Raw genomic sequence first — 14171 nt, 5'->3', positions numbered from 1 at the left:
ACAGTTTTTCATGACATATTTTGCTTATGGCACAAATGTTTCCATTTTCTTTAAATGAGATATCAGTAACATTACTGAAGCTTCCCAAACTCATTTGAAGGTACTTTGCGGTAAAATCGATTACTTTTACAAGGCCATGTGAGTAGGTATGACGGAACTCATCCCCGCGAACAGGTGAGCTGTGTGTACAGAAGTGCATTCTTCAGACCCGGGCTTTTGGAACATCTTTGAAATTCCTCTACTAAAATATCATTATGAAAGTAACAATTTAGATCAAAGTTTGCTTGCACCTTAATGTTTTTTTGTGAATATCACCATTTTGTATCAGTGTTAGTTTTAGATGAAACGCAGCATGCTTAGCAATAGAATGCATTTGCGCTGCAGTATGTCACAATGAAAAAAAAATCTTGTCACTTACTTTAAGACATAACATAAACACAACTCATGGGCATTTTGCCACATGGCTGATTTTAAAGCCTTTTACCAACTAATACCTGATAGCCTGATTTACAAAAAAACTAAAAGTTTGAAAACTGACAACCATCACAAACTCCCTATTGGGAAGCAATACAAAGACACTGGTAAAGAAATCAATCTGTGCCACACACATCCTGCCAGTCAATAAAACGATCCCTGCTCCTTTGAAGACGCTGTCTGCTTCTGGCATTAATAAGTATGTAACACCTACTTTAGCAGCTGTGCAGGGATCCTTCATCAGAAAACTAGACACATGCAGGATGTCAGTGTTACCTTGAAATTACAAGAAGGCTTTTGTATGACTTTGATATTCACTTTGGAAAAAAACAGCTTACTGTATCAGATTACTGTATTGCAATACAAGGAATTCAGAATACAGCTAACTAATAACATTGCAGTAACAGATCTGATTAAAGTGTAGTAAACTTACAGGAATCATCCAGTTAGCCAAATCTCCATTCTTGGAAACTTGCATCGCTCCCAGCATCGTCAAGTTGATGTGGCCCCTGTTGTTGGAAATAAAAACATTCAGAAATGAATTTACTTTGAATACATTGATTTGATCTGGTCAGTGATTTTAGACTGGGATCCTAGAGGTGGAGTGGGCCAGGGTTCATGTATCCCTCTGGATAGATGAATAGCATAACCCAACATTAATAGACATTTTAGGGAAAAGGTAAATCCTATTTGGTTGTAAACAATAAAAAACACACACATATCAATGATGTCCAGAGGTAGCCACACCATCCCCACTGCTCCTGTCTGTGTGGAGACCACAAGCCACAAATACACTGACCCAAGTGACAAAGGGAAGGTGAGAAACAAGGGCTTTTTATTAATAATAATAATAATAAAAAAATAATACAAAAAGTTTCTTAAACTATGACGGGCAGTTTCAAGTTAGAACTGCAGTTTGACACAAAGGTAAGTGTTGTCAAAGCTGAAATAAGTTTTGGAATGGAATTCACTTGTGCTTTGCCAGAAGGTTTTTTTTTTTTTTTTCATTTTCTGATTTAATGTGTAGTGCCATATGTACAGCATGCGTGTATCTCTTATGTTTGGCTACATGTGGTCACACACAAAGCTAGACTGCTGCTCCACAGAACCTGATTGGGGAATAATAATACCGTCCATCAAATGAATCATGCTCTTGGCCAGTGGTTTCCAAACTGGGATTCTACTGGAAACCACTATTTTGTAAAAACATACATTTAAAAAGTCAGATAGGCCTTGTGATACTCAGACAGTATACAGTACATTAAACATTTACATTCGTTTTTCTTTCTTGTTTTTAATTAGTTTTAAAATAGTTTAGAAAAACTGGTACCCCAAACAAAAAAGTTTGAGAATCTCTGCTTGAATAGTTTGAATTAATTTTTGTATATATGCTCGGGCAGGTCTCCTGAGAGGCAGGTTTCATTCTGGCTGTTCCACTTGCAGAGGCTGCAGGCTCTTGATGTGAAATGTATTCTCATCTGCCAGCCCTGCTGCCAGCGAATCAAACCAAACAAATAAACAACTCTTCACATCTTCCAGAGGACCAGGCAGGAAACTGCTTTCAGTCCTAGATAAAGGGCTTAACAAAGTAATGGATTTAGTATCCCCACTCCTACCGGACCTGATAAAACATTTCTTCAGACTCACACACATAGACGAACAAGACACACTAAAAATGACAGACAGAGACATCCCTGCTAAGAGACTGAGAGACAGATGTGCCAGAACATTCCATTTCTATCTGGATTTTCTAAGAGACATTCTTGGTACAGAGTGAAGCAGGTCCTAGCAAGGGCATTACTGCTGCTGCCAAGGATCTTTCTAGACCTAGGGGGAGGGGAGTTGAACAGTACAACAGGGTCACCAAAGTCGAATTTCCTTTTCCAAAAAAGTATTTCTTCTGTTAAGGTTGAAATATTCTTATTTTTGTTTTCTTTATTTGATCACTTGTTGGAATCTTTTTTTTATTACTATTTAAGTTGTATGTATGTTTACAGCACCTAAACCTTTGTTGCAATGAATACTATTTAAAGTGTTTATAATAAAATATGTTTGCAATCTAACAATTCTCATTATAAGAGTACATCTTTTTCATAACAAATAGTTTTTACCTAATTATTTCCTCCCAGAAAAACATAGTTTACATTTATCAAAAGAACCATGCATTACTATGTCTTATGGGATGAAATTGCTAAAGAGCCTACTTTAGTATATCATCACTGAGTATATGGAAGATGGAAGAATTCAGTCTGCCTGTCTCTCACACTAACATATATCTTTAACATATATCTACAGAACTGATTACCCAATTGTCATGAAACATTCTGTTTCTAGCACCTCAAGTGCATCACAATATGGGGTTGTATGACGACAGACTGTCACAATTATACATATTTGTTATGTCCGTAGTAAACTGCTTATGACATTGTGATGAAATGTGTTTAGGGCATTCTTTGGGACGAGTTATTGATAATATCAGAAAAATGGGTGAGTCTCTTTGTCCTTCTGTCCAACTATCGGGCTGCTCAAATCTTCCAGAAGACCAGAAACAGTTTTCAGTCCTAAATAAAAGGCTTAATAAAAGAATCCTTCTCTGAGAATGTATCCTCACCATCCTTTGCCACACTAAAGTACTATTGATCTCTACTGGGAAGGTCAGATAATGTCACCTGCATATTAGATGAACAGCCTTTCAGCTCTACATGTAAAGCTGTACACCAACCCAAACAAGTAACAGAGAGGCTTGCTTAAAATCGTTAGTTGCATTGTTACCAAGAAAAGTCATTTTCCTTTATGAGAATACAGCTTGTAAAGACCTGCTTTTTAGTTGACATATGACCCGATACTACAGAACGTGGTCAGCAACCAAAGGGTTGACTATTTGGGTCCACTGCTATCAATAGTTCCGAAGGTTTAGGTATTAGAAGCAATCTGTGGTCTTTTAAATTGTAAACCAACCCATCACCACAATGAAGGTTGTTTTTGTAAAAGAATATTAATTTTTTGATGATGTTTTTAATGAGTTATAGATGTTTTTAATGATTTATAGATGTTTTTAATGACTAAGTTGTTAATTCTGAAAATGATGTCATAGTGTACTTGTAAAGGTTATGACAATCCAAACAGACCTACTCTCAGTAAATAGGATTTCAACCATCAACCAGTCACATAAGTGCTACCGTTACTAGGCATCCTTAATCCAGTCATTGGCTGCATTGCAAAACCTGAAAGCATCACTCCACCTCGACCCCTCTGCCTGTTTAAGTTACAGAGTATGCTGACAGGGTCTATGGTCTTTGACAGGGTCCATAATGACAACACTAATGTGATTCAATGTTGGTCTGTCTTACTAGGAAAAAGGCAGGGTTTCACTTACTGTTGTAAAGTGAGGATTCACACCTACCAATAATAATGCAGAAAACTGCAGAAATCTGACTGTTCACCTCGCCTTGAGAGTTTTACAAGGCTACCAAGGCCATTAGCCGAGACTGAGTGCTCATTATTGCCTTAACAGGAAATAAAATCAAGGTATTATTAAGACTAATGGTATTTTCATTCCTCTCCATGTTAAATCAATTCTATTTCAACGGATTAATTAGGGACTATGCAGCATCTAACTCCCACAACATCAAACAAGCACTCGTCTGGGGTTAACCGGCATTAACACACAATAGATGGATGTTGAGGACTTACACGGCTCAGTGTAATAATGAATACATTATTTTATTACCATGTGTAGATTACTGAAGATATTTCAAAGCTACCCTTTTGTACAATGTTTAAACAGTTAAGTACACAGTTGAACACTGACTCACTAATGTGGTTTCATTACTGGGGTAATAGGTGACATTAAAATATATAATTAGGGCTTCTGTTTTTCGGGTTTTATTAATTGTATTTTTCTGTGCTTACTTTGAGCTATTTTCAAGTTTTATGTAATTTGTTTTTTTTTTCGGGGCTTTCGTTTTTGATATACTGTATGAAATTAGTGTTTTCGGTTACTTTCCAAAACACTTGAGCGTTTTTGTTTTTTTTGTGTGTGTCTGTCAAAATATGTATAGTAACTCGACAGTACTTGCAGACTTAAGTTGTACCTTCTTTCCTTTGCTGTCTTCCACAACGAAATCCCTATGGTCACGGGCACATTCTTCTGGGGTTTTTGTGTGTAGGCATTTTTGTACATTTCACCACAATTCTGTTTTAAATCCTCCGTATCTTAACTGTAATACAGCTTTAAATCCTGCTAACAAGCCTCCATCCTCATTGTAATCTTGTTTTAAATCTCGCACGCGAAGTCTCCAATAGAAATGTAGGAATGTGCTGTCACTCGGTAGTTGGGGTGGGTTCAAAGTATTCAGAACTAATCAATGATAGATACAAGTCAGGAAGGTGGGACATTGCCCAGCAGCACAGGGAAATGTATTTATTATTATTTTTGTAGTAGGTTTTATTTTTTTAAATGTGAAAAGGGTAAAGTCAACGTGACTAGATTAACCATTTCCACAGTTTTTCCGGTGTTTTCTGGTGTTTATTGGCTGTCCACCGATTTAATTTATTTTTTGTATCGGGGGTGTTTTATTGGGTTTTATCGGTTAAAACCAAAATCAGAAGCACTATATATAATATATCCTTTGCATAACACGCACCTATTGCATAACACACATGGCTGCAGAAATGTAGCTATAAACGCATTCCATAAATCTTACCAGTTTTGCACTTCGCGTCAGCTACACAGTTTTGAAAGAAACACATGTTACTATATAGCTACAATACTATATAGAGGAAATAACCAAGAAAGTGCAAAAATCTAAAAGCATGGCTTGCAAACAGAGATTTCTTTAACCGAATGTACTACCATGTATCACCATTTAAAAGAATTCATATTTACTATAACATGTGTTTCCTTCGTCCCAGTACTTTGTTCTGTTTAGCTGACTTTCAGCTTAATTCACTGACATACACAGAGGCATGTGATGGTTCAGCTCTGTTGGTTCCATGTGCTTGATATAAGTTTAGAATTGAAAGGTCACAGTCTCACTAGACTTTAGGAATGAGCAAATCAAAGACTGTCAGGATTCCACAGCACCACTGAATTTAGGTGAAAGTCAGACAGGGACATCTATATGGGAATAAAATGCAATACTACTGCTAAAGAACAACTGTTTTTTAGAATTGTTTTTAGAACATCAAACACAACCACAGGTACAGTAAAATGGATGCAGAATAAAGAATATTGATGGTGATAAATTGTAAATGATAAATGTAAAAAATAAATCTGAAATGTTTACAAACCATATGATTTCCACTATTTTCAACCTTTTTTCTCTGCACAGACCAGTAAAATTAAATGCAAAAAACATTTCTGGGCCAAACCTGATAACATGCAATGAACGCCAAAGTAATGAGTGAATCTGTTTATTTTGTTATTTAAATAGAAGTCTGGACATTAGAACATCTTGTGCGATGACACCTCATTTTCAAGAGTGACAGGCAATTCCACAGCAATGTGCATTACTGAGCTGACACTTACACACAGCTGACGTCTGAATACTTCAGTTTGTTAAAGGGGTAATGACAAAGGCTTTTAAAAACATTCCCATACTTCTTTTTAGCATTAATTAGCACTTCCTTTTCAATGTTGCTCAATTTGCCACCAGGCAATGGAATCACTTCTTGTTCAACATCTGTGCTTTACACTTACTTTGCTTTAGGACTTCAGCTGGGGTCCTAATACACTTTATTTAATTAATCAAAACAGACTAAAAGACGCAGAGCTTTATAAAAACAGACCCCCAGCGACTGAAACATTTTTGGACCTATTCAGAGAGAAGTGAGTTTTATTGAAGAAGGTCTTTTATGATTCTCTTAAAAGAGAACAGTGAAATCCACATCTGATGTACAGAGGAAATAATTCCACCAAGTCATTTCCGTAATCTCAAATGCAGAACACACAGACACCCAGTGTGTATCTCCCCTGAGCGATCGAGCGAGTTCCTTTGATACTACAATTATTACTTACCCTCGAATCATGGCAAATGACTCATCGCTGGAGAAGTAGGAAGCACCTGGAAGCACTGTGACCGTCTCCTTACCTATAGGGAGAAATACAATAACTGCATAACACGTTCTGAATAAATCTTATACCACAGAGTGAACCAGATGGTTCAGGAAGGATACCTTGACTCGGTATAGACAGAGGTCTAATATGGGAGCTGTGAGGCAAGCTGACCTCCTGACTGTTCAGAGGTGAAGCAAATCCTGTCTTATCTAGTGCTTCAAGAGATAGAGACTTGGTAGCAATTTCCATCAAGCTGCTATTGGCAGCTGTCTCCTTTACAATAGGGCATTAGGGACAGAGCTGCTTCTTTAAGATCCCACTAATATTAAACAATAGTCACACTTCAGAGGATAGTCTAATCTAGTCTGGCTGGGATTCAATTTTAATTGTATGCATCACTATATTTAAAGCGGCAGTGCACAAACACAATCTGTGAGACGCTGTCCGTGCACATTGTGTCTAGAGCAATTTTGTTATCATTTCTCATAGATATTTCAGGATAGGAATACATCTCTCACATAGTTAGTAAATATTTAGCAATTCATTCAATACAATTTAACTTTTGTTCACGGCTGTTTTAATACATAACTTATTAAAAAAACACATCCTTCACATGTTTTTTCTTTCTTATTATTTTATTTCTTTTGAAATACAGTATTTCTAAAGGAGCTGAAGTCATTTCTGTTGTTATTTATGGTTTATTTCCACCAAAACCTGCAAATAACTTACCAGCATTGATCAGATCAGCATCTACTTCAGATTCATTTGGGTAAGGACCCTGTCGAGAACAAAAGATTATGATGGACCAACTCGTAGAAACTGCTTACATACAATTCAATGAACAAAACAATGTGGCTGCAGACAAATCATCACATATGCAGTACTTGTGTCTGCTTGTTTGCTTTCCACTGTATCAATGAACTGTTCTGCAAACATTCGTGTTGAAATGACATGCAATCAGAATGATTTAGGAGACCATTAAAATGTATCTGCTGAGCAGGTGAGTGTGTCTCTCTATTGTATATAAAGTTGTTGTTTTTTTGCATCCTGTATAGTGTATTTATATCACTTCCCTCCAATAAATATTGGAAACAGTTTTTGGATTTTAGGGTACTGTATATTTGACACTGCATACCGTGTATGAGCCATGGCAGAGTGTTAATAGGCTGAAGATTAAAGTGAGATGGTCACTTTCAAATGGGCCTAATTTACAAAGCGTTAACTCCGGAGTTATTTAAAGAATGTTAAAACAAAGGCAGGTTTTGTTACTAAAATATAGTTTGATATTCAAGGAACTATTCTATACTGTTGTTGGCTTCTTTAAAAACGCTCTCTACAATAACAGTTTCATGGATACCAAGCTTCGTTTTATTCATAAAAACAGAAGCAAAAAGCATTCATTAAAGCAAAATCAGTGGTAATCTGTGAAACAAGGCTTTTATTTATTCAAAGACGGTAGATTTAGAAATACTAAAAAGAAACTTAATAAATTCAATGATAAATTTAATATAGCCCTGCATATGAGAAATTTGCCTTTTCTATATTTAGCCAAGCAAATGCTGATACAGGTGCCAATTAGCGGCGATCGTGACGGATTCAATGTGGACTCCTGTTGTCTAGGAACTAGGTAGAGACCATTTAAACATGATAATAACTCATTAGCTCAGTCCGAGTTTGAAGGACTCTAATTAATTTATTGACGCACAGGTCACCCTGCTTCTTACTTTCAATTAACGTCATACTGCTCAGAATGTTATAGCTATCATATCTATACACCACATAGTTGGTAGTGGGCATGCATCAGTGAGATAAGACCAGAGCATTTAGGATGTTTTGCACTTTTTCCTCATGAAAGCGGATTAATTCTAGAATGCACTTGCTACCTGGACATGTGAAGATTTACCCCAAAAGACACAGCAATTGCACATCAGTAAATGCAGCTTACTGGCACTCCAAAGCTCCATAAACACAGTATTTGCAGCTAAGTATATACTAACAGGGTGGCTGTTTTAACTGTTCACCAGCAGCCTCCCACCCATTTGCCCCAGACATTACCAATCCCAGAATGCCGTTCTCGCTCTGCAGATGGACTGTTATATTGTGTTTGATGAAATTGCTGGCCAACATCGGGATGCCAATGCCCAGGTTAGCTGAAAGAGGGCAGTCAAGGAAATACTGTGAAAGGGGTAACACAAAACACACAGTAACGCCTATACATTCGATCTTTACAATCTTTACAGAAAGCTACAGTGCATTCTAATGAAGTACACACATACTATTTTATTTGAACACAGTTACAGTTAAACAACAACGACACTCCATTAAAAAAAATGGCATTAAATGTTGGGGCAGTGAGCCATGTGTTGTATTTGCTGTATCTGAGGCCCCTCCGTACTCGTGGGAATATTCATCCCAGCCAGGGATATCAAACACGTCATGTAGAAGATGACAGGCTTAAATTCAGAGTCATTTATCTAGAGACTTCTGTTCATGACTGGGTAGGTTTCCTAGCTTATTACTTTACTATTGATTGTTACCAATTACTATGAATTAACATACTCTTGACTGTACGTTAAATTGTCATCTTAAGTCCCAAGTATCATCAAGTATTACTTTATTTCCTGGAAGCGACAGATAGCACGTAGGTAACTTAGGTCAGCCGCATACTTGGCAACAGTCCTTTGTCCCTGTCTAAAGCATTTCTGTCACTTTGTACTGAATGGAGACCCTGCCACCTGAGGGGGTATGTGAAGTGTGCATGAGGGGATGACACAATCCTTACAGAGCACTTGTTCACTCTGGCAGACTGGTCACCAGTGCGCCACATGCTGTATTATCTAGAGATGAGAAGGTACAATTGATAAATTCCCATTAAAAAGAAAATACTATACAAAGTGTTTAAAACCACTCATGATTTTACCAGGACATCGATTTAAATGAGACGTTGCATCCCCTATGCATTTCTGGGACAGTTCTGGTTTCAGTAAAGCAGCGCACCCAGTAAGTCCATAATGGTTTATTTCTATCATCTCTGAAAGGATACCATACATGCCATTCTCAAACTCCAGCGCTGCCCTGCGGATGATCCTCTCCCTCACAAGATCAGACTCCTTTTTGGGTTTTTGCGTCGCTGCTTCTGGCTTTTTAACGGTGCGCTTCTGCATGGAAGAGAAGGTAAATCACAATTTGCCATTGTTGCTGTAAAATAATTGCACTGGATAAAGACATCCTTGGGATTGTTTGACAACGACATGTTGTGTCTTACTGATATACCAACATAAACAATCTGCAAAATCACCATGATCTGCGGCCTCAATAATCTCTTCATTTTTAACTCTGACGAACTTCAGCCACCAGAAGGCAAAAAATAAATGAATAAATAAATAAATACACTGGATATATTTCAAATTGGAATAAAACAGAAAATGTTTTTCAGTCATTATCCAGTGGGCTTGAAAAGCACATACAGTGGCAGCCTCATCAAACTGAATAATGAAGAATACAGATTTCTGTTGACTAAAGTAATAATCATTTCATTTGGGGGTAATGTAAAATGTTTTGTATTGAGATCTCCTGTTTATTAATCCTCCATTGCCATAGTGGCAAAGGGGACAGAATTTACAACTTCACTGCTCTGGGGGTCATCTCTAAAACCACCTGACTTCAGAAATGCAGCTTTTACAAGTCATTTCATGTCTGAAAAAGAGCAGTAGTAAAGTAGTAAATAATGATCTAAGCAAAAACAGCAATAGAAATTTAAATAAAACACAAGTACAGCCATGGCCAAATGTTTTAGAATTAACTCATTTTGCTTTATAAAGTAGAATGAAACCGATAATGTTGCGTTAACATATTGAATTACATACCGTTTTGTAGTTTTCCATCTACTTAATGAAAAATCAGACATTTCAAAATTTAACATAAAATATTGTACCACTACCACTAATAAAATATCTAAAGTATGTTCATATTTCATATATATATATATATATATATATGAAATATGAACATATATATATATACATAAATATATATAAACAATTTAATTACGTCTCAGTCCTACAATTAAGCAAAAGTTTGGCCATAGCTGTATATGGATTTTAAAAAGGTAACACAACTTAAACTAATAGGTACGTTTTATATTGTGAACTGTGTCAACTGATAGCGGCAATATATGGTAGCACTCTCTTTATTTCACTTAATTAATACACATGTGAATGCTCTGCCCAGCTACAGACAACACAAGAAGAATACTTACTTCTATTCTCTTTTCAAAGCTGCCTCCCTTTACAATCCTATGAATATAAATGCTGGGGATGTGAATGTCCTCTGCTGCGAATGTACCTACATCAACAATTTCTTCAACCTGAAAGCACACAAGAAGCAGGCATTGACAAAAACACAAAATATTCCCACGTAATTCTACAATTTAGCATTGATTCATCACAAGTCTACACAATGGCTAAAGAGTAATAACTTCTGTGAACGTTATTCCTCAAACAGTAATCTGTATCTTGGAAACTGCCAGTTGAGCTCCCACTATTACAGTCTGTCAGATCTGCTGTCTTGTCCAATATGTGACGAAGCTTCTATATCCAGTAGTACACAATGTATATCAGGGATGCCATTTGCACAGGACAGTGTCTCATATTTTTTCATGTAGGGACCAACTTAGTGAGTTGTCATTTTTCCATGTGCCAATATTTTTTTTTAAAAATACAAAGTATACCAGTATTAGTAATAATATTGAGAAATAATACGTTAAACTTTTCTTTACAGTATTACCAATGAAAACATGTCATCCTTTTCAGAATCAACAGATAAACACACTAGAAGCTAGGATGTTGTTAGGAGGCACAGGTTTTGTTTGTTGATATGCTGTGTTGCTGTGCTGAGCGGTAGATTAATGATCTGGGAGTGTGGCAGATCCAGTTAGAGGGGAGGATCACCCTGAGCCACCCAAAACAAATTCATACACTCTCAAATAATTGGAAACACTCAGCATGACCTCTAGTTGTGGACTTACAAATCATTCATAAAACAGTTCAAAGGACCACCCTTTAAAACATTACAAAGATCAGGCCGATAAAACTGAAACTGCCTCTGGGACCACACCAATTTGCATCTAAATTCTCATAAGCCTAGACTTGAGTCAAAGAAGCACAAAAACTAAACACAAAACCACTTTAAATTAATGAGCCACACACAACACTGGTTTCCAGACAGCACCTGTGCCGCCAGATAACCCAGCAGCACTGGCAACAGAAACCACCTCCAGCTTTACTTAAATCACACTTATTTCATTGGATTGAAATTTAATATCAAAAACTCTCGTTTTGGCATCTGTGAAGACAATGAAAACCATGTTTTGTCTAACCCTTTAATAGTCATTTCTAATAGTTTTCCCCATCACGGGTGCCAATTTTACTGCATACACTTCACTGCAATGCTTTTTTGTAAGGAATATCAGAAATCTTAAGTTAGGAGTAATAGTTTTGGGTGGCTCAGTGTGATCCTCCTCTCTAAATCACAGATTTGTTTACAGTTCTGTGGCATGAAGTAATTTCTATGTAATGATCTATCTAAAACCATAAGAAACTAAATGCTGAGTGGCACTGTGTTTTAATTTACATTTTTGTTTTAAGTGTCTGTGACAGGTCAGAACTTTTGTATATTTTTATTGCTAGGTTACACAAATCCACAATTTTGGGACCTTTAAGGCTGGGTCAGAAGTTACAACAGATACCCAAGCAGGCGACTTTCGCTGCGACTCAAGATAACATGCACAGGCATATCATCTCCCTGACTAGGAGTCTGGCTATTTATTTCCCTTATATACAGGTGCCAGGCAAAATGATTAGCCATTTCACCTACAATAAAGTCAGACTAAACACAGTTTACCAGCATTCTCACATGGTGGGCATTGCCTGCCTGTTGGAGGGGAATGAAACAGAAAATGCAGGGATTCATTAAGCCCCACATTACATATAATGCAAAAACAAAACAAAACAAAAAAAACAGAATGTCAGAAATAATGGAGTATGCACTTTGCATGTAATGGTCCTCTGTCAAACATCAGCGATTCTCCCCTGCGGTCTCCCTTTTACAAAACATTTGATTCCAGTGTCTTTTTTTTATCACTGAGCTCTTCTTCAGGCAGCTTATAAAGTACTTTCTCTTGTCATTCTATTTTATGAGACTGCTTTTATTTGTACAACACATTCCAGCTGGAAAATGAATTCTGGGGCCACTTCAATACACAAGTTTATTTCCCCTCAGCTTATTTCTTGATGTGACACCAACAAAAGGTATTCATTAAACACTTCTTAAGGAAAGGCTTGCTACGTTTATTAAATAAGCCAAGGAGCAACGTGAAGAGACAGGTGCAATACTCTGAATAATATCAAATCTAAATGAATAATGTATTTCTAGTACAACAGAGGCTTCCAGCCAAAGACAGCTTAGCGAGAAATTAATACCAGTATCTCAATATTGGAGCAACAGAACCACTCAAGGAAAAGGGAGGGTAGAAACTGGAGTGTTTGTGAACACTAACAAAGCACCCCACACCAAGGGGCCAGATCAGATTAAATGGTATGTAAACAAGAAGTGAAACTGAAATATGAAACTAGAACTATAAAAGACGCTTTGTCAAAGCATGTGGTCTGTATCATCAAAGCAATGAGGCAGATAGCACTAGCAATAGAACCGAAGTTAGACAATTATTATTATTATTATTATTTATTTCTTAGCAGACGCCCTTATCCAGGGCGACTTACAATTGTTACAAGATATCACATTATTTTTACATACAATTCCATTATTTTTTACACATTATTTTTACACACAATTGCATTATTTTTTTTACACATTATTTTTACATACAATTCCCCATTTATACAGCTGGGTTTTTACTAGAGCAATCTAGGTAAAGTACCTTGCTCAAGGGTACAGCAGCAGTGTCTGGGATTGAACCCACAATCCTCCGGCCAAAAGTCCAGAGCCCTAACCGCTATTCCACACTGCTGCCCCTATATTGTTTGTTATTCTTAATCAAAGAATAACAAAACATTAAGACAATAACTGAACGTTTACTCTGTCTATGCAGCTTCAAAGGTCACATGGTCTCAATATAACCTTGCAAATACTGTATGAAGTCACCTTAAATGGTGTCTGAGGTACCCTGTGATGGTGGCAGATTTGCAAAAAAACTGTCAGGAAACTTTACCTAAGAAATCCCAGAATACATAAATCTATTGTGAACCAACATCAAAATACATTGTATGATTTGTGATAAACGATATATAGCCAAACATTATTCTTATTAAGCTTATTGGCTTCTCCTGTGCATCACGTCACAGGAGAAGGACTTGGCCACTGTCGAGAACAGACTGACATGTGCACTGATCAACCTCTATTATAAAAAGAACCAGCTTCGCGCCAAGCCGACCAAGACACAGGTGGTGGCCTTTCACCTACACCATCGAGAAGCCAAAAGGAAACAAAACATTACCTGGGATGGAAGCCCTCTGGCTAATCATCCAAACCCTATCTACTTGGGGGTGGCATTGGACTGAACACTTCCCTTCAAAGCACATGTAGAGAAGACGAAAGGGAAAGTCAGCACCTGCAACAACAT

General features: G+C 37.0%; 1 protein-coding gene across 1 annotated transcript in view; it reads right to left on the bottom strand.

The window, feature by feature from the left end:
- Positions 1-14171, bottom strand: part of LOC117404103 (succinyl-CoA:3-ketoacid coenzyme A transferase 1, mitochondrial) — a 63649-nt gene that overhangs the window by 25586 nt on the left and 23892 nt on the right. Inside the window, exons 8-13 of the mRNA XM_059007828.1 lie at positions 10791-10898; positions 9576-9690; positions 8588-8682; positions 7262-7310; positions 6494-6566; positions 908-983 (exon numbers count right to left, since the gene is read on the bottom strand). Of these exons, the coding sequence (XP_058863811.1) occupies positions 908-983; positions 6494-6566; positions 7262-7310; positions 8588-8682; positions 9576-9690; positions 10791-10898 (516 nt within the window). The remainder of the gene's footprint in view (positions 1-907; positions 984-6493; positions 6567-7261; positions 7311-8587; positions 8683-9575; positions 9691-10790; positions 10899-14171) is intronic.

Source organism: Acipenser ruthenus, chromosome 1, assembly GCF_902713425.1.
Source record: "Acipenser ruthenus chromosome 1, fAciRut3.2 maternal haplotype, whole genome shotgun sequence".
NCBI classification, from domain to species: domain Eukaryota; kingdom Metazoa; phylum Chordata; class Actinopteri; order Acipenseriformes; family Acipenseridae; genus Acipenser; species Acipenser ruthenus.
Note: the sequence above shows the minus strand (reverse complement) of the source record. Positions and strands in the feature narration are given on the sequence as shown.